Source organism: Athene cunicularia, assembly GCF_003259725.1.
Source record: "Athene cunicularia isolate RWA chromosome 8 unlocalized genomic scaffold, athCun1 chr8_part1, whole genome shotgun sequence".
Classification (NCBI taxonomy): domain Eukaryota; kingdom Metazoa; phylum Chordata; class Aves; order Strigiformes; family Strigidae; genus Athene; species Athene cunicularia.
This window is the reverse complement of record NW_020799109.1, coordinates 11,786,523-11,807,513: the sequence shown is the minus strand read 5'-3', so window position 1 is coordinate 11,807,513 and position 20,991 is coordinate 11,786,523. Positions and strand designations below refer to the sequence as shown.

General features: G+C 45.4%; 1 protein-coding gene across 11 annotated transcripts in view; it reads left to right on the top strand.

Moving 5' to 3' along the window:
* Nucleotides 1-20,991, top strand: part of ST3GAL3 (ST3 beta-galactoside alpha-2,3-sialyltransferase 3) — a 200,384-nt gene that overhangs the window by 167,998 nt on the left and 11,395 nt on the right. For 7 of the 11 annotated variants that reach the window (XR_003398894.1, XM_026853479.1, XM_026853480.1 and 4 more), the window contains 2 exons: nt 5,261-5,407; nt 15,697-15,843. Coding sequence is in view for 10 of the 11 variants with exons in the window: in XM_026853479.1 (XP_026709280.1) it covers nt 5,261-5,407; nt 15,697-15,843 (294 nt within the window). In the remaining variant the exon portion in view is untranslated. Of the gene's footprint in view, nt 1-5,260; nt 5,408-10,592; nt 10,797-15,305; nt 15,844-20,991 lie in introns of those variants that run through there. The other 4 variants (XM_026853481.1, XM_026853483.1, XM_026853487.1 and 1 more) reach the window with 4 other exon arrangements.

Here is a 20,991-nt window from a genome sequence, read left to right as displayed (position 1 = left end):
GTACAACCTGTCAGGAGTTCTCTTGGGTGCTATGAGGCTGTTGGGACATGAGAAATACTGACAGGGGAATAGCCTGGGAAATTACAACCATTCGATTTTAGACTTGGTCAGTGGGAGGGTATTTGGAGAAAAGAAATAAAAATTATTATAAAATATTATAAGTTCCATATTGTTGGATAGTCCAAGAGCTGCATCTCTTTTGGCAGTGGGACAAAGAGGAGTTGAGGGAAAGGCTTGAGCACAATCTGCAGTGTTCCTGCTTCAGGCAGAATAAGAGCTTTTCAGTGGGGCAGATAAGAGTGGAACAAAATGCTCTAGACTCTAGAGCCTTTCTAGACTCTAGGAACTGAAGATAGGGAAATTCAGAATAAGTGCTGGCCATCAGAGCCATATACAGAGGGTGGTGAGGGGTTCTCCATCACTTTGAGAAGGTTGCGTAAATATATTTGAAGTGTGGGCTAGTGCGTCTGGCAGTTGACCATCAACCCAGACTGCAGGCTCTCAGCACCTCTATTCTTATTGCTAAAAATTCCTTGTTGCTTTGATAATTGGTGCAAATGATGCAACTTCATTTATATTACCTCTTGTAGAAGAGCATTTTCTAGGCCTCTGTGTCTACTTGACCGCTGAGAAATGCAACATTGGCTGATAAGATGGTTGTTTTCTAGCAGAAACACACCTTTCACATCTAATCCAGTTATGCCTGAGCAGAAACCTTTCAAAAGCCTCTGCAAGATGGATTGCAGCAGTCCTGCTGTACCCTGTGTTTGTGTGATAGTGAGTGCCTGTGGATGACGGGTGTAGAATAAACCACATTCCAGCTTAGGTGGGGGCAGAGATCCCAGTGAACTATGTCCCAGGCACAGTGAGGTCTTATGACTGGTATGTCATCCTCTGGCTTTTTCTTCCCTCATGCCCTTCTTCTTCATTTCTGGTGTTACCAGAGTTTGAAAGAGCAGTAAAGGTTCTCTCTCCAGTCTTTTCATCTTTCCTGTTTCTTTGCAGCAGAGTATTGTATACGTAGACATTATTCAACTTTGTGTGGTGCTTAGCTGACCTTTGCAATCTCCCTGTCCCCTTCCCATCAGACTTAGAAGTCTTCCAGAGCCATGATGCTTTGTACTCCTAATCCAGCAGTCTCACAGAGGTACAGAAGAGGCACCATCCGTGTCATCAGGATGCAATAGCATTACCCTTCATTTTGCTTAGTATATTAGAAATGCTATTCTAGGAGACTCAGCTTGCTTCTAGCTGTTTGTACCTTCTATTGAGGTGGACTTCTTGGCTAAGGCTCCAAGTTTGCATGTTTTGTTTTAGCATATATTTTGATTCACCTTGGTAAATTTGAGAACAGGAGATGGAAAACTGGATGGAGACAAAAATAGCTTGTAACCAGCTGTCCCTGTTATCCTTCAGTATTCTGCAAATGGACAGAATGACAAATTATAGTTGGATTGTCTTGTCCCTGTAGCTATTAGGTGAACCTTGACATTTTTTATCCCTTCCTCATAACCTGCCATCTCTGGTCTGTCACGTCTGTACCTGTTTATTCCTGGAGTAGTGTCTCTAGAGGGGATATTTCTGCCTCTCTCCCTGGATGACATCTATACAAGAGACTGTCCTGAAAGGTCTGGCCCATGTAAATTCTTTCTAATTTTTTAATAGTCTCCTCTGAAACCCTTAGTGATGTCCTTTACAATTATACAACTTTGAAAATACTCCAAGATTGCTTAAAAATACTGTGGCCCTCAGAGACTTGCTCTTCAGTCATGTTTTCCTGTCTGCCTCTCTGTGTTGCTTGTTTCTTTATGCTTATACTATAAGGTCTCTTTGGCTGCCCTTAGCACTGTGAATGTTGTGTCTGAGGTTCTGGGTGCACAGTGATACCCACAAATAATAGAAGTGGGAACGTAACACAGGGAACCTGATTTCCAGCCTAGACCCTATGGTTTCCACCTCAATGGCAGGAGGTGATGAGGTACTGTGGGAACATTGCCTAAGCAGTATGATAATCAGGAAGGGAGATACTGCATCTTCAGGGGCCCACCCTAAAGCAGCACAGGCTTAGTCACTGTAGTGGAGAACAGGGGATGCCCCCAACCCCAAACTGCAAGTCTGAGCTCCCGAATCTGGTCGGAAAAGTGCACCTTCCCTCCCGGTGCCTGCTGCTCCTCGGGTGGCTGCTTGTTTCCTCCCAGCCTAAAAAGGGACAGTGTTCCCCGATGGGAAGTAATTGCTTTGGAAACCTCGCTGAACATCTGTGTCCAATCAGCCCGAACATCCACACCAGGCGCAGCAACGTCCCGCGGCCGAGCATCAGCGGTAGCGCGGAGCCTTGGAAGGGGCTGCGCTCCCGACGCCGCGGCTCCCCAGGGGCTTGCGTCAGGGGAGCTGCCTCCCGGGGCTTGCCGTTGTGGTGGTGCTGTGTTTTGTAGCTTGCCAGTGACAAGCTGCAGAACAAAACCACAAGGCTTGAGATGTAGCTCAAAACTGCAGGGTTTGTAGAGCCAAACCACAAGGCTGAGAATTTCAGTAATTATAAGCCACGAAGACACTTTTTAGTTCTTTAGTCCTATATAGGGCTTTGCCTACTGTATAGATGGAAGTATGAGAGCTGTCTGCTGGGACTCCACATTTGCCCCTACAATCATTTTAGAAACTCCAGAGGGAAAACACACCAAAATGAAAGATTACCCCAGTAATCCCTCAGGAATAATCTCAGGGGAACTGCCCAGAAAAGTTCCAGGGAAGAACATAGAGCAAATAGAAATGAGACAAAAGGGAGAAACCAGAGCAGTTTTAGAGCAGTGTGATAACTGAGGAAAATGCTTAGGGAAGTAGTCTGGATGAATGACAGGAGAAACAGCCATGCAGCAGGGACCAAAGCAGACAGGTTGTGTTCCCAGCTAGGGCTAGGGTCCACATTTGTTTTGTACTGGTGTTGAACTAGCTGAGAGGAGCCCCAGTGTGGTTCGCACAGCACTGGGAAAATAGGCAACCGTGATATGTGTAGTTATCTCTTTCTGAACAACTCAGGCAGCAGCAGAAAGTTTCAAATGCTTGTAATCTTTCTTCTTTTTCTCTTTAATGCTTTGTGTGTAATGTAAAAGCCATGTAAAACCAACTAGAATCTCCTTATGGCGCGTGACTCCAAACAAAAGGAGGCTTTTGCCCACTTTAAATAGCTTGCAGACCTTTGGTTTGAATTGTTTGCAAAATTTAGGCAATGCCATCTTTAGAGTCGCATGTGAAATCATAACCGAACTTACAAATTTCTTTTAGTTTCAAGGTCACACACTATTTTTCCAGGGTGTGCCTGCTTAAACCCATGATAAGATGGTTTCGCTGAATGAGTAGCTGTTCAAGATTTTTGTTTGTCATCTTCATTTCTGTGAGACCTCGAGCATGCTTAATGCAAGTGGAATTTGTGATATTGGTTTTTTTAAATTTTTTTTTTTCGCTCCTTTCCTGGAACTGAAAGGCCTTTGCTTTACACGTGCCTTTAGGAAATTTCAAATGTTTAATATTTATCCAACTTTTAATGAATTTTTGCAAGGATGCAAAACTCAGCTGACTTACCAAATCCCTCAAACCTCTTGGTCAAATGGATGTTGGACTGCTTTGACACCAGGCATTCTTTCTAATTCAACTATGATGAAAGAGTATAAGTGTTAATTAGGACTTTTTTCCATTTAGGCTCCTGAGAGCACTTTGCCATTGTCGAAATGTCGAAACTTAATCTCACAGGATCCTTGCTCTGGTCAGCAAAAGTGTATTATGTTTGAGTTGCTTTCAGGAGGCACATGGGACCAAAACAGGATAGCAATGACATCTGACTGCCTTAGACAGTTGGTTTGGATAATGGTGTGCGTACTCATTGAATTTGCTGTGTTAATGCCTTTTGTAGCAAGAGCCATCTACCAAAGGTTCATTTTTCAGAATCTGAAATTCAGCAGCTAAAGATAACCATGGGTTTGGTCCGTAAGGAACCTCTGTAAGGTGTTTAGCATGAGAGTTCACAGGAGCCGTGCACAGTACAAGTAGTGTGTGAAATGCAGCAGGCTTCGGCTATGGCAGAATTACCGTCAGTAATTACAGGGGTAAATGCTACTGGGTGGGGAGGCTCCTCAGGATTTTGCAGGGGATCATTAACATTTTAGGCAGTGCCTTGAAAGCAACTTAAACTCACTGTTAAGCTAGAAGCAACCCAAAACAGGTGTAAATAACTACTTTCACAGTACATGCTTTTTATGTAGAGTGTAATGTCTGCCTCTGTTGCTTGTCATGGGGATCGAAGGGAAGATGGCTCAATGCTGCGAGGAGGTATTCAGTCAGATGACCCTGCTAAAGCTATTGGTTAGCAGATTAAAATTCCTGCCATCCTCCCTGTGCCTTGCTCTGAATTCTTAACCCAAACAGAAGTGAAACGTTAGAACATAATTGTTCTGTAAGTCCTGTGAACACTGAGCCTCCGGTTATTTTGAGAGCAGTACATACTATACCTGCTAACATCTGGGCCAGCAGGAGCAATGATATAAAGTCATGTGGCAGAGAGGCATGAACCCCTCTCTGGGCAGGGCTGTCTATCAGAGCAGCAGTATTCAAGGCCAGTGTTCTCCCATGTTTGCAAGGTGAAGACTTTAATTAAAAAGCAAATCTGTTGGCAAACATAAAGGACATACTTAGGGCTTTTTCCCTTTGTACCATGAACATGCATGGCCATTCGCAAAACAATATGGCACCTTTATAAGCTCACAGCTTAATTCACATAAAATCTCACAGAAGAGGATAAATCTAGGATAAAGTGGGAAGCGTGTAGCTCACACTGAAAGTAGGGCTGTACGGTCATTTTTAGCTCTTTGAATGTTCCTGAAAGCATTTGCTATCCAAGGGTACATCCCCTTGGAGGCAGGTGGGAGTGATCACAGCATTTGCTGGAATGCTTAATCCATTAATCGAACCAGCTGCAGTGCCAATAAGAGTGAAAAGATGGCACGAGGGAGGGAGTCATTCATGCTGAAGACCAGGCCTCTCAGTCCTCCTCACACTAGTGTATCTGCATATGCTGCTGTCACCCCTCCAGCATGTGCCCCACCACTACAGCCTTATACTAGTGCCTTGTAGCAATGAGCAGGGACAAGTGGGAACTGCTGCCAGTAATGCATTTAATTTTTTTTTTTTAAGAATAGTAGCAATCAGCTATCTTTTGTATATAATTGTGTTTGTTGTTTTATCATTCCTTTTTTTTTGTTGTTACCAGAGTGCCTCTGATGGCTTTTGGAAGTCAGTGGCAACCCGTGTCCCAAGGGAACCTCATGAGATACGTATCCTGAATCCCTACTTCATCCAGGAGGCAGCTTTCAGCTTCATCGGACTGCCTTTCAACAACGGCCTGATGGGCAGAGGGGTAGGTATAAAGCGAAGCAAGCAAAACCACAGGGATGGACAAGAGACCAAGCAGCAGACTAGGCTTACGCTGTTCTTACTTTTCCTCTGGGCCTCCACTGCTGGACATTGAAGGGACTTTGGCTCTGTTCTGGTGGCAGCGCTCAGCCTCCTTCAGGCCAAGGCAAGATCCTTCCTTGGAACACACTGTGGATTTGGGGGGGGAATTGGCAACATTTCAGTAGTGCCTTGAAAGCAACTGTAAAGTTGAATCCCAGGGTCACAGTAAAAGAGGGTAAAGGTTTGTTTTATGGGGCTTTTGGTAAGAAATTCTGATCTTACAGTGACAAGTTTTAGATCTAAATGCTTACAAAAGAAAACAATGCAAAACACAGTTTTAGGTCATAGTTATTAACAAATACCTTCATGGTCATTCTCGTATCTCTCACCTCCAGTGCAGCTTTTTGGAGTGTTAGTGTGAAGTAGGTGCTGACTTGGGTTTTCTGGATCATTTCACACTGCAACGCTGTCCTCAGAACCTATTTATATTTGCTCTACCTAATATATCAACCATTAGAGAAAGTATTACTTGGGTGGGTGAATTACTCATGTACACATGTGATACAGTTGTTGATAGAGTCTACACGTGACATTTTTGGGCACATTAGCACAGCTGACAAACCCAGAGAGAAGCACTTTTGCTGGACAAGGTTTGCTTGCTCTGCCCCTGGCATTGTTCTTCCATTGTTATCAGTACTGGAGATTTGCCATGTCACAGCACGGATTCAGACTAGACAGAATAGTGCCTCATTTTCCATGCTCTAATTGTGTCGTGAAGTCTTCAGAAATATTAGAGACGTTTCTTTTGTGCAGGTCAGATGGGTGGGTGCCTGGAGATAAGAAATGCGCTTTTTCAAATGCGGTATGCGAGATGTGGAGACAGATTCAGCCACACAGAATGACTGTGAAATGTGTTGCTGCATATGTACATACAGACACTGTCATGGGATTCTGGAAGCACTGGATTTGTGCTCTGTGCGCTGAAGGTATCTTATCCCAAATATTCCCATCAGCTAGAAAGTAACTTAACTCACCTCTCTGCATTCCCCAGAACTAACCCTTAGAACAACGTGGTCTTCATTTGTCTTTTGGAAAATCAAGTCTGCTGCCCCAGTAAAGGACAGAAATAATCAGAGTTTTGCCTTTATTTTCTCCAGATTTGTATTTATTTTTAAACACGTTATTTTAATACACAAGATATTACTTAAACTGAGAGGAGAAGAGAGAATCCGGAAATGAAAATGCTGTGAACTGAAGTTTATGAGGTTTTGATAGGTTGTTTAACACACATCAGATTGGAAAATGAAGGCATCTTAATTGAAACCTGATGTTTCACTTCATGAAAGTCCATTTGAGCATTTAAAAATAGTTTATGGAGCTTTAAGGCAAGCAGTCTTTGCCTATGACCCCTGCTAGATTGTGTAAATTGTAGTTCATTCATTCAGCTGGGGCAGCTGGAGCTCTGCAGGTGCATCTGTGGGGCTGGAATATGAGTATACCCTGTGTTGTCTGTGCAAGGATGCTCTAATACAGTGATTATATTACAGTTTAAAAACAGAGAGAGAATATTTCTAGCCTGCGGGTACAAATTTTAATGAAGATGTCAACTATGGTCTGCTGTCTTGGAGCTGCTGGGACTTCACACTTTAGTGAATGCTGCTGCATCAGTGCAAAGGCTCTGAGAAGCTACTGCTGAAGTGTAAAGAGGGAAGAAGAGTCTGAGTAGGATCCTGGTGATACAGATTTGCTAAAGACCTTTTTTTGCTGAGAGTTTAAATAGGAAGAGTGGAAATTGGAGCCTGTAGACCAAGAATCCGACTCATTAAAGATTTGAGAGAAATCCAGCAAGAGGAGTGAAGCATCTAGAGCAAGGAGCATTGCTCTGCTAGAGACAGTGTGACCCAGAAGCCACAGAGCATAGCTGGTTGTGTTCAAGGTCATGCTTTAGAGATGTGAGACAGCCTGGAAAACTTTACTCAGGAAAGAAGTATACGAACATGGAAAAGAAAACCACTGAGGTCTCATAAGCAAAAGCACAGCAAACAGTATGTGTCCTGAGTTTCTCCTGGAGAACCAGGATGGGGACAGATGGATGCCCCCATGTTGCAGTGTGCTGTGGTATGTTGGGCAGGCTGCACACAGGAGGATCAAGGCTGGGGATGCCTTCATAATCAAGGCCAACAAGAAATCCTCATAGAGAGCAGTAATACTCCACTCCCCTTTGGTTCTGTTGCCTAAATAAACTTCAGTGCTTCTCTTGCACACCACATATGGTAACAATGTGCTGCCAATTAACTTTGTAATTTGAGGGCTTTTTCAGCAAGGTTGAGGAGAGCTAGTAAAATAGTTTGGGGCTGATCTCAAAGCGTTTTTCCCAGGATTCAATAAAGGGTGAATGTAGTAACATCCTCTGCTTTGATAATATAATTTGGGCCAGATGGTTCTGGAGGAGAGTAGGGAGGTGCAACTCATATGTGTATTTTGATCGCACTTGTGTCTTTAGTAGCCAAAAGTCTGATCAAGAAGCAAAATTGGTCACCCATAATCAACAGTGACTTCTCTCTGGGACCAATAAAGCTTTTCAGGACTTTCCTTAATCCATTTACTGAAGTCTTAAGAATAGGGAAAGCTGTTTCCTACTATGTGTGGACTTCTCTTTTCTTGGGATAAGCTGATGACAAAGAATAACTTTAGTTTAGGATTCTAGTAATGTCTGGGCAAAATTAAATGTTAATACCTGAAGATGGTTTAGCATGAAAGAAACAAGCTAGTAAAGATCCTCTCTTTGATTAAAGAATCCTCTTAAGGTGTGGGCACAGGCTTGGCTGTCTCAGTATCCAAAGGTGTATGTATGTGATTTATGTTTAGGTAGAAGTTCTGTGTACATAGGTCTCTTGAGCTTGAAACCAGACATCACTGGTATTGCACTTGACAACTCAGGCATGCAGTAACCTACCTTACACTGCAGACAGCTTACTGGGAGACAAGCATGAACATCAGTTCAGAGGCATCATTGCCTGTTGCATGTATAACACTGGAGATGGTTATTGCCACGGTGCTTTTTGCTGTGTAGCGAATAGTCCTATCCACTCAGTAGTGTGCAGAGCCATTGGGAAGTAGCTTTCTGGCTCCTCTGGGAGCCCCAAGTATGGTGTGAGGTGGACAGGGGAACATTCCAGATTACACAAATTATCAAGAAATTGAGGACTCCAGTGCAGACTGTGGTGTTTGTTTCTCTCTCTCTGCTGGTGCTGTGCATCCATGGAATTGCTTTATTTCACTGCTTATGAGATTAAGTTCTGCTGCCAAAAACTGTAAGCCTTTGGTTTGTTCATGTACGGGAAATGGCTGAATCTATAGACCTCTTACTAAAGAGATAAAGCATCCTTCCCTGGACTTCACCCAGCTTCAGCACCAATTTGGTGAAGGAGGAGCCATGTCCAGGAGGTGTTATCAGACTGAGTCAGGCACTGGGCCGTGGATTAGCACCTCTGCAGAGTGCTGACAGCCTCCATGCACTGGGGGATTAACCTCTGATGCTGGAGTGTTAGCACGTCCCACCCAAAGGCTTCTCTTTGCTCCTTAGGCAGTTTTTCAGCTCCCCTGGCTGGTCGTAATGACCCTTTCTCTCATTAGCACTGGGTTACCCTGGTGTCAGCAAGCTTTGTCTCCTGGGCTGTTTTTGCTGGACTGTCATTGTGTGAAGGCCGTTTCTTGGGACTTGTTGGGTCTTTATGGAGCAGAAGAGAGGTGGGGGAATGTCAGGAGCAGAACAATCTGCCACTCCATCCTTTCCAGTCACGTGCATCTCCTTTTTTTTTGCACTCCAACAGCATCTTCTAAGGCAGATAGAGGAACAGGTAAAGGGCCGCTGCAGTCAGTTAAATATAGAGACTTAGTGTCATTATTAAGCTTTGGGTTTGCAAGCCATCACATCTGCTTCATGGGCTGGACTGGTTGATCCATTACCAGTGCAGTGTGATCGGTCCGTGAGCAGCTGGGGAATGGACACTCAGACAAGCTGTCACAGGGTAGCAGGTAAGTTCATACCAGCCACTTCTTGGTAGATGCCCAGCCATGTGCCTCTGCACATGATAGATGCAAAGTAACTGAAGGGAGTTTACTTTTCCATGAAAGAGTAGGCCATGAACTCCCATTTAGCATAGGGTGAAGCAGAGCAGTTAGCATGTGGTAAAGTCATGCCCTTGCTTGCCCTCTGTTAGGTCCTTAAGAAATACTCCCTGTGCTGCACAGGAATCCGCTCTATAGCAAATGATGAATCAGAGCTTGTGCATCAGGTTAGATGGGGACAAAGATATTTGATTTGGGCTAAGTTGTACAGGACCTCAGCAGTTAAATGGCAGAATGGAAACGTGCTGGGCAGCTAGTCATGTCTCCAGCAACAGGCCTCTGGCCCTTCCCTTTTGCTCTGCTGCAGACCACCAGTTCTGGAGGCCCCTCTCCCGCTTACAGCAGGGGATAACTAGGGGAGGTGAGAAGGACAAGTGTTAGAGATGCTCTGCTTTGTCTTTTGAAGCCCAGTATTGATGCTGAATCTGTGCATGGACAGAGGTAGCTGTGGGAGCAGCGCTGTGGGTTGTAAGCTCCTGTGACAGGGACCACTGCAGAATACCAGGCATTTGTTTGCTCACAATAAGTGATGCTAAATTGCTTTTTATGCCATATTTCCAAACTTGCCAACTAAGGGAAGCGAAGAGTAGGTTTGGGGTTTTTCTTATAAAAACATAAATTAACAAAAAGAAAATACAGTGACTGCTTTGTATAACCTTTAATGGCTATTATAGTTTTGTTCTGTATTTCTTTTGTTTAGAAATCTTCATTGCTATTAGGTGATCAGGTCTGTAACCAATAAAACTAAGGTAGCAATTTTCCAGGTTTTCCCTCAAATAAGTTAATACAGTAGTCAAACCAATTTGAATATCTAAGAGCATTGTTGTTTGTAGGGAGTTTATTCTTTAGCAACACTTACCCTTTTTTTGAAAAAGGTAACAATTGGAATAGTCTGAACAATCTAGTATGTCTTACCCTGAGCTAAGTAAAATCCCGTAAATAACTGGAATTCATTTAACATATTAAGGGAGTCAAATATTTCTAAAAACAGATTTACAGCAGTCATTTCCTTCCAGTCCAGCAGGCAGTGACACAGGAATGACCCGAGCATGGAATGAAAAGCAGCAAGAGCTTTTCACATGCACCAAGCAAACAGCAGTTACGGTCCCCTGGTTCAGTCGCCAGCACTGGATCTCCAGGGCAAGCCTGCAAGGTGATGCTCAGCCTCCATTAAGTCCAGAGGAGGGCTGGTGTTCATTTCTGCTGTCTTCTTTTTGTCTGTGAGTAGAAGTTAGTCTTTAAAGCCTCTTCAGTGGGACCAATAGAAGATGAAACAGCAATGTCTTGAGGGGAAGCCTTTTATCTTTCCCCCTGCAGCAGAGAACAGTGTAGAAGCAGTTAGGTCAACCTGTCCTACATCTGTCTGTACTGCTAAAGGCAGGTCACCACCCTGACCTGGTGGTACAAACTGGCTGTGTTTGCACCGCACAGAGGTTGCAGTGATCCCTGATGCAGCACAAGACCAGAGATCTTTGCCTCTCTTGTCTTTATGCTCTTCTCACCCAGCACCCGCTGTGCCCGTGCTCACCTCACCCATGGAGGACGTGTGCCAGCGGGCCCCTGGAAGGAGGCTCTCTGGATGCACAGGCAGCCTTTGCCCAGCACTGCTGCAGTGACGTTGCTCACCACTGCTGTGTTTGCTGCTTCTGTGTGTCAGGTGGCCTTTTGGTGTCATCTCTGGCTTGTCTGTCAGTCTGCTGCATTCTCTCAAATGGGACCAGACAAAGGTCTGATCCCCGGGGAGCATTATATTAGATACTACATTTTCCAGATGTCTGGGCTTAGACAGCAGGCCAGGCTTGGAAATGTGGACTGTCAGTTCAGGCCACTTTATCCAGGGAGGTTGCCCTTGAGTTGTTTACCAGTGCTGGATAGAGTATGCTGAACCTGGTACTCACTGTGTGCCCCAGCTGGGACAGAAACCTGTGAAACACAGCAGGAGGGTACAGAGCTTGCAAGGCCGAGTTCAAGGCTTGTGGCAAGGAACAGGCAGGGGGAAAGGACTGCAAATGCTTTCTGGCATCTTGTCATTCCCAGCTCACCCCGATTGGTGGGCACCAGTTCAGGTCAGAAACTCACCACGGGCACATCTGGAGCAGCAGTCCTGCTGGGCCACGCCAGGCAGCCCCATGCCATGGCCTGGCCTGCACTGGCCAGTCTTTGTGCGGCTGGGAGCATCCCAGGAGGCTTCTGCCTCAGCACTGGCCGCTGTTGGGCTGCCATTCTTCAACCATTTGGCTGAAAGCAGCATTGCTTGGTGGTACAGGAATACCCAGGCACAGAGAAGGCCATAAGCAGCAAGACAGGCTTTGAGCTAGTTCAGCCCCAGATTATTGTTCCTGAGGTGGGATATTGGGATTTTGCTTTTTTCCCTTAGCAATAGCCTAGAATAACAAGAGGCCTCCTCAGTTGTTTGAGTTTTATTTTCATAACTCCATGCAAGAGGTGTGGTGGTTGCTTTGGTATGTCTTTGGGGCACGGCACAAGGGTGTGTGAGTGAGATAGCACTGACGCACTGTGTAGGGCACAGCAAGCCAGGTTTGGCACAGCCATGTCCATGATGCCTAACTTCTTTTGGAGTGACCTGTCCCCCAACTTGCCCCAAAGGCTGTACATGGTTCATTAGGTCCGGAGTTTAGCAGCAAATGAATTTGTATGCCTGTGTACAATCAGGAGAGCTTGGAAGCTGCATAGATGCAGCCAGAGAATAATTATAACTGTTTCCTCTCTCTGATACGTGTCTCCTCTCGTTTGCCACTTCTCTGATGAGAGGAGAAGAGAGCCCTTTCTCCCGGAGAATGCTGCTGAGTTGGCTTCTCTGTAGCACAGCCTGGGACACATCCCTAGATCGTACAGGGCCTTCTCTTTCCCATGCCACAAACTGGATGTGAGGCAGTGCTTCATTTTTAACAGGGGGAAGGGGTAGCAGAAGCTCAGCAGGCTGTTACAAGAGAAGAGAGCTCAGCTTCTCTAGTTTAAACCGGATCAGGACCAAAGCAACGTATTGATGTACTAATGATATTTAGTTAACCAGCAATCATGCTTATTTTATACTTCTTTTCCAGCGGACTCCTTTTTTTTTCCAAGTCTCTCTAATTCCCTAGTTACTGTTTAATCTGACTGACGGTTGCTTCTTCTTTAACATAAGCAGTTTGTAGCAAATGTCTAGTTATGTGTATTTGATCCAAGTGCATGTGCACACACAATTTGTACTCATGTTCTCTTAGCAGATGCTGTTATCCATGCCGTTTACTAAGGGTGGGCTCTGCAAGCACCCCTGTGCTGCCCTAACAGATACTGCCCTCAGTGAATAGCAGGGATAATAATTTTTACAGTATTTTCTAGTTGGTCTTCTCTAGCCCACAGCATTCTGACTGCAGCTGTGGGATGTGATGCTGAGTGTGATGCTGCATCTCAGCAGTGAAGGTGTGCATTGCTGCAGGTCTCTGTCTTCAAGGGGGTGACACACACTAGGCTGTAGCTACCCTAGTATTGGAGGGTGCTAACATAAATAAGGCACAATTTAATTAAAAACTGCCATCACATCATCAGTTTCTGAACGTGATTTTAGGGCAGCACAAAACTATTTTGCTAAGGACTCTGTGTGAATTTCTAATAGTTGTAGGGACCAAACCAGATACATCTACTACAACTTGAGAGGTTAGAAAGTCTTTGTTAGTCTTTGGTATTTTAACAATTTTTGAGAGGACCAGGCAGTACTGAGATACTAGCATGTCAGGAACTACTGAAGAACAGAAGCAGTTGAGAATATTATCTCCTGTTTTTCCATAAAGGACACTAGAGTTGTTATACATCGAATAAAGTCAGGCAGATATTTGGTGACCCAAGGGAAGTTAACTTTTGATTTCTGTAATCTGCTGTTCTTCAAACAGAAATAAGAATATGCTTGAAAGAAAGTTATTGGTGGTTTGGCAGTCCTCCCGTAAGGTTGGGTAGTATGATTAATTCTCTGTGGTTTATAAGACTCGCATTAGAAAGTTAGCTCTTAAATGTTAACTTGGCCAGTGAAATTCCCTCCAGGCAAAGACCCTATGTCTCCCTCGAGCTGTACCGTGGGAATGGGCCCAGTGCAAGTGTGGGTGGTGGTAACGCCATCATATTCCCAGCGACGACACATTCTCAAGGACGTAACCATTTACTCACTATGTTTTGGACACTGTAACTACAGCTCAGCTGAGGGAAAGGATTTTGCGGCAAGTCCACTTACCAGCTGATGCAATTCCAGTGAAATCCGAATGTCATCTCCTATGTACAAAGATGAGAGTATATGAATTTGGACTGCCATGCCTGGGAAGACAGGATGTTCTTGCATGTTTTGAAATTTGGGGGAATTTTCTTATCCTTGCCTAATAAACTTTTTCCAATTTTTCTAAACCCCTCCTTGATATTTTATGGCTACCAGTGAATTAACAATTAACTAAAGTAACCAGAATAAAAACAACATTGTTTGTGGTGAGTATCAACTGAAATTGAGCACTGAGAACCAAATTACTCTGCTGTTTTTCCTAACATCTAGAGCTGGCACAGGAGGATGTAGTAAGATCTTTTTGTTTGAAATGTGCACTGTTACAGTTGCACGGCAAATGTTTGAATTTAATGTTTCACTGATTTAGCCATAAGCAGTTTTGCATGTTTGTCTTCAGATGAGTGTAATTCCACTGCACTGTAGTGGAGTTCTCCATAGCACATGGGTTGTGCTCCCAGCTCTGCACATCTCAGCTATGGTGTGAGTGGCATTTCTTTGCTTGGAATGTGTTGGTCTTGGGACTGGTCAGGTAATCAGAAGCGAGCGAGGTAGTGTGCTGCCAAAAGCTGGTTGCTTTGAATGAGGCAGAAGCTCAAAACATTGTGTTCCCAGTCTGTTACAGACGTCAGGAAAGTCAATAGCATTGCTCATCGGTTCAAGGTAAACCATTTTAAATGCAAAATACAAGCGTGCAGTTCGTTTCTACATCTCATCTAAGAGTCTGTCACCCTTGGTGGCTGTCTGAGCATGTCCTCTGAATTCGTGATACTTTTGATATGGCTGGTGTTGGATGCTCCACAAATGAAGATAAGATATGTGGGTGGATTTCTCAGCCTCTCCCTAGCCCCTGGGGTAAAGCTACCTCTGAATTCATCTAGCTAAAGGGGAGCTAGAAGAGTCTGTGAGCTAGGGTTTTACACTGGAAACACTCGTCTGTCACAGTGATCATGTTCATCTGAACACACAAGAGTTGTTGCAGCCGTACAGCCCAGCTGTCACAGGGCCTCAGCAGGAGCCAGGTGAAATGGGAAGGGCTGAGGCTGGATTTCGGTGCAAATGGCAGGTCAGCAGATGGGAGAGGACAGTTGGGGTGTCCCTGCTCAGAGTGTTAGCACCCATCTCTGACTGGCTTCCCACTCTTTGTCTTCCCAGTATGCTGTGGCTAGGAAGGGAATGGCACAGGCCAGAGTGCCCTTGTCCTGTGGGCATGCCCCTGAGCAAAGAAAGAGGTCTCAGTGCATGCTGCTGATTGGGGCTGCCTGATCTCCTCTCCATCTCCCAAAGCTGTTTAACGGTCTCCTTAAACTGCTTTTGCCATCAGTAAAATTAAAAGTTTGTGCTGTTCCCCACTTCTGCTCCTGTATGGTGGCCCGTTTGGGATACGTATTCCTCTTTAGCCTAGCTGGAAGCCAGTAACATGCACAGAAATGTAATCCAGTATCTACGTCTGTTTTAATTTCAGAAAACTAACTTACCCACTGTGATTCATCCTCCAGCTAGTCTGCTGCCCCGTTCTCAGGATAGGGAAGTTGTGGAAGGGGAGTGTGACCATTAATCCCTCTGCCCTGCAATACTCTCCTGGAGAGTCAGGTCACAGACCTTCAAACAAGAGCCGCTGCTTTTGTGCTAGATGCTTTGTAGTAAGCTGGCTAACATATGAATTTCTTTACAAGTTGGGAGGCTATTGACCCGGCAAGCTGGCACTGGGCAGCTGATGTGCAGATATAGCCAGATACCCTGTTCCTGATTTTCTGCTTAGTAGCAGCAGTGCCCCTGTGAGCATAAGAAGAAATCTCTGATTATAGAAATGGCAACCTGCTAATGACTTCCATTCCTGCTTTCTCTCCTCTCAGAACATCCCCACCTTGGGAAGCGTAGCAATAACCATGGCGCTCCACAACTGTGATGAGGTGGCGGTAGCTGGGTTTGGCTATGACATGAGTTCACCCAATGCACCGCTGCACTACTATGAGAACATCAAGATGTCTGCCATCAAAGAGGTAGGGAGCTCCTGCCAAGCACATCTTCTTCCCAAGCCCGCCGACCGCCCCGACTCCAGAGCCTGACTGGGATGGTGATGTCAACTTACAGCCTTCCTGTATGGGTCAAAACACAGCTCCACCCATGCTTTTGCATGTAAAATTCTAGACATTCTCCCAAGCACAATGTGTGTTAAAAATGGTTATTTCTGCTGGGAAAAGTTCTCTGGAATGTGTATATAATGTGATTCCTTCTTTGAGCATCAGGGAAAAGATTCACATAAATGTTAACTTGAGTTAGGGTGAAAGGGAGCAATTCTGCTCTGGGGTTGAAAAGATGTGGCCTCCTCCTGCTTTTTGGTCCATTGTATTGCTCTCTAATCCATAGGCTTCTTTTGCTAGATGATCCTCTCCTCAGCCCCTGTGAAATGTGGGGGAGGTGAGATTAGCCCGTGCATGTTAGCTCTCAGCTGACTGTTCAGCAGCAGTTAGCTAGTATAAACATATCATGGCTCTGTGGAGACTGCTCTTTAAAGCCAGATCTACATTAGAAACGTTTTCTGGTACTATCACACTGAGTTGAACAGCATTTTTAGGGGAACAAAAGCTCTCATGTTGGTACAATGCAGCAGCGTAAAGACACTCTTTCAGATCGGTCCATTCCTGTACCAAACTTGGACACTGGTCAGAGCTGCTATAGTGGGAAGGTTTGCTGCTTTTTTAGTAGAGTACAATCTTTCCCAGCACAGATGTGGCTCAGGCCTTTCTAAGATTGCTTCCCCCTCTTCACTGGCTCCTAGATAGGGAAACTTTCTCAATTCTACTCCACATTGTGAAATGTTGAACTGTTCGTGGACAGTAGCTGTCTGCTGGCACTTAGCATTTGTTCACCTTTAGCACTTTGCCATTGATCCAGGCCAGGAGGGAAGCTGGAAAATTGTGTTTTTCCAAATCACAAGATTGTATGTGTTTTAGAACTCTCACAGACTGCAGGCTGCATGACCCTGGGCAGACTGAGAGAAATTAGTGATTAGTCAGTTTGAGAAATGAGAAGAGCGAGTCTAATTATCAGAGCAATGAGACTTTGGAACAACTTCTCAGGAGAGGCCAAGAGAACAAACTGAGTTTGGGAAAAGACTGTGAGGAGGTCCCCAATATATCAGGGGACTGGATATCATGGTTCTGAGGTACCTTCTGGGCCTGTGGAGGTAGCAAGAAAGTCTGCCTTGCTCAATGGAATAACCATGGATTTAATCTGTGCTGGCTGGGAAAGTGAGTGCCCATTTACAGGATTTAAGGGTTATGTCCACAGAAGAAAACTGAATTGAGTCACTATGTACAGAGATGGTGTCTGGTTTGTGAAATCTGCGAGTGGAAAATAGCTGAGGAATATCATTCTTGCAGTAGTAGAGGAGGTAATACCATTGGCTTGCTCAGCTCTGACTCTTCCCTGCATGTCTGCTTATAACCTTGAGTCGGGACCTTGGGCTACGTGGGCCCAGGTCTGAGTGCATACAGCTGGTTCTTCAGTCTTCGAGCAAAAACACAACTATGCCAGACTGAAAACGCATGCGGATGCCTGGCTCCAGCAGTGGCTACATAGACTCTTCATGAAAGTTTCAGGAAATGCTTTTGTCTTTGTGGTGCCACTGTGTCCACTCTGCTGAAGTGGCTGCCTTTGGTGGAGAACCACTCTTGCCCAGTTGTTCCCCTGTCTCATAAGGATCTCAGTCCCACAGTCTGCTCTTGGACACAGGGACACTCACAACGGGTGTCCTGTGCCAAGCCTGTTATGCAGCCTGGTAGGTATCTCCGACTTCAAGGACACTTACACAGGAGCTGACAAGAATGAAGTCTTCTTGTTCTTGATCCTTACATGGATCAATGGGAAAAGGTGGCAAAAAGAGTTAGATGAGTCTGCTGTTGAAGTTGCTGGTCCAGATCACTTGGATCTTTGATTCTGGAGGCCCGCACCCTGAGTGGGATGCAGAAGCAAGTGGAAGACAGAAGGGAGTCACTCTTGGACACCATACATGGTCTCAGGAGTAAACCTTGCATGGCACAGGGCAGTATATGAGGATGAACATGTGAAATGCAATCATTAGGGTCTCCTAGAGAGACCAGTTGGTCCCTGGTTTGTCAGGCATCTGCTGTCTGGAAGCTGTCAGTCATCATGTCCAGGATGTTCTGTACGGAGGTGAGGGAGTGTTGAAAGGTTCTGGTGAAGCCTCACTAGTTTAGATGTCAGTGGATTTGTTTCTGCAGCCAGGGCTGTTGATGAGAGCTCTGCAGGCCAGTGGAGCTGGTTCTAGGAGGAAGGTTCCTGTTCCACTTGAAGACTGGTTATCCGATATGAGTCTGCCCATCTAATCCTCACATCCTTACCCACAGGCTCCTCTTAGATTTCACTGCCCCGGTACAAGAAAAGCCATCTGTTCCCAAGTATCAATAATTAATGCTTCTCCTGCTTCTGCCCCTCCCAATATGACAAATTGTTTGTGATATTGTGGAATGTGAAGAGCAAAGAGAGGATTGCATTTCTTTCTTTCCCATTTAATATTGATGGTAGCTGGTAATTGTTAGTCATCTGAGGGTGAAGTTGAAAGGTGAAGGGCATAGTAGTTGGGTTGTGTCTTCTGCAGTTGCCCTCAAAGAACACACAAATGGAGATTTGCCCCACTCTAGACTGGAAGCGCCCTGCACACCCTGCTTGAAGAGAGACCTGCATATGGTTTGCAAATTGGGAGGCTGGCCTGCATTGGTTCCTTGTGCCAAACCTTGCACTTGGCATTAGTGAAAGAAGACTGACCCAGAGCCAAGCTCCATCAAGGCTTTATGCCTGTTCCATCTGCTCTGACACCCAAAGGCCCAAGAGCATCCACAGCATTTTCCTCAGTGTTAACTTGGACCTGTGGGGTTGTGTCCAGGTCTAGTTCTTCCTGGTCCTCCTCTATATTTGAGTATCTAAAGGAACCACTAAAGCAGGCTATTCCTTGAAATTATGCAAGTGTTGTCTTTACCCTCTGTCTGGCCTGCAGACCCATGGAGGCTGGAGTACTCATTCCTGGGCAGGGGAATGGAACTCTTTTGCTTAATGTAGCAACATGATAGCACTGAAACAACTGCCATAATGAACATCTCAGGCAAGAACCTCTGCAGTTTGACCAGGCTTTGGTGGGGCAGAACTTCTATTTCTGAAGTTCAAATCTTTTCCCTAACTGCTGGGCTCCTCCAGCCTGAATGACCAAAAATCTTCTGTGTTTAAGCCTGGAGAGCAGCTGCAGGGAAGCACTCCAGCTCCACCCTGAAACCATCACCGTCTTTACAGAAGAAATGTAAACACCAGCAGCGTCCTGGGTCTGGAGGTGCCACGTGTGTGTGGTTCGTGGGAGCCTCCCTGGGAACATCCTTCAAGCTCCTTCCCTTGCCTGGTGTCTGCAGGGGAAAAGGGTTTGCTGACAAGTGTTTGTCCTCCCAGCAAGGTGTGTCACTGATTTACACTTGAGGTCTGCTTGACATCTCTCTGGACACCCTTGAAACCCTGTGAGTCATCTCCGAGGAATTTGTTCTGATTACATAAAAAAAGCCGGCAAAATGCGCTTGCTTGCTCACAGCTGGGCGGAGATGCCTCTCCCATGCCAAGACTGAGGTGATAAAATCTCTGTGGAAGTGAATGTGATTTTCCTGTTGCCCTGTGGGACCAGCGGCTGAATTCCCAAGAGGAGAAACAGGCAGCTCCAGTGTATAGTTTTGCTTAGTCTTTGCTTTCCCTGAAGGGTTAAAAGCCCTCGAGGTCCGAGATTGTGCTGCTATTACAACCACAGAAGGCAGCTGATTCCACTGCCACTTCCAGCAAGCATCTCTGCCTCCCGAGGGCTGGGCAGACATTTCCTGCCCTGGAGGAGGAGGTTCTGCAAGGAGGCAGATGCTCTGGAGCTTCTTCAGTGTTACCAGTCAAGGGGAAGTACATGGTCTTGGGACTGTGGTCAGTAGTATGACCACAAAACACATATGGATTCTCCTGTGCTTCTGAATGCTCATGAGAGTAAATTTCTCCATTGTAGTCCTGGATGACATCCTTACCCTCTGTCCTGGGTAGCTCAGTGTACTCCAGGTGAAGACCTAGTGGAGAAGACCCTTTTCTGTTCATAAGTGTGTTCTGGAGAGCTGGCAGCACACTGGTGCAGTGCTGTCAGTTCAGGCTGCGAGCTGGAAGATCAATGCTTGCAGTGCAAAACTGCCCCTTGATCCCAGGTCTGCTGCCCAGCACCTTCTCCCCTTCTCTCTCGTTTTCTCCCATCATGGCTGGGGGTGCAGTGTCCCTGGCCTGCAGTTCAGCAGGGGTTTTCTGGGTGGTATGAAGACAGTCTGCTGTTCTCTCATCTGCTGCTGCCCAACAGACCCAGTGCTGTTGTGTAAACTCTCACAGGTGATTTTGTCAGCTCTAATCCTGTCTCTTTGTTTTAACTTACAAAATGAAGAATATCCAAGTGTGTCATCTCCCTTCATTTCTGTTTTCGCTATTCCAAATAACTTCGCAGCAGCTTTTGACCCTTGGCTGCTTCTATGAATGCTGTACAGAAAATGATTGAGTCCTTGCCAAGGTGTCTGCTCACTTGTTTCTGTTTTCATGGCGATGAGTCCATCGGAGCTGAATTTTGATATAATTTATTATGTTTTTATTTCTTGCTCAAGTCCTATAATGCTTTCTGCCCAAGCACTCCATAAAAGTGTATTTTTATCACAGGTCACTGTCTTCTATTAATGTACAAGTGTCATATCCACTGAGGACATAGTGAAGGAAACATGGAAATGGAGTTGAGGAAAAAAGGAATAATTTTTAAATAGAGTGAAGGCTTTTCCAGATAAAAAAATTAATTACCCTGCCTATAAGGGTTACAATAGACCTTCACTGCTAATGGCAAAACAGGCTAGTGTTTCAGGCAGAGATTATTTCAGGATGAGAAAGTGATGGTGTTTGGAATAGTAAAAACATATCCATTAAGGAGTTGATGAAACAGAGAGCTGGGGGCTGTGCTAAATCATGAGAACGAAGCACAAGACCGGCTCCCAGCATTCTGCCCCAGCATACAGCCTTCTCCGGCCTCATGATCCAGAGGTGAGCTTCAGTCTCCTCATCATTTCTTGCAGGAGCAAGAATGTGATCAA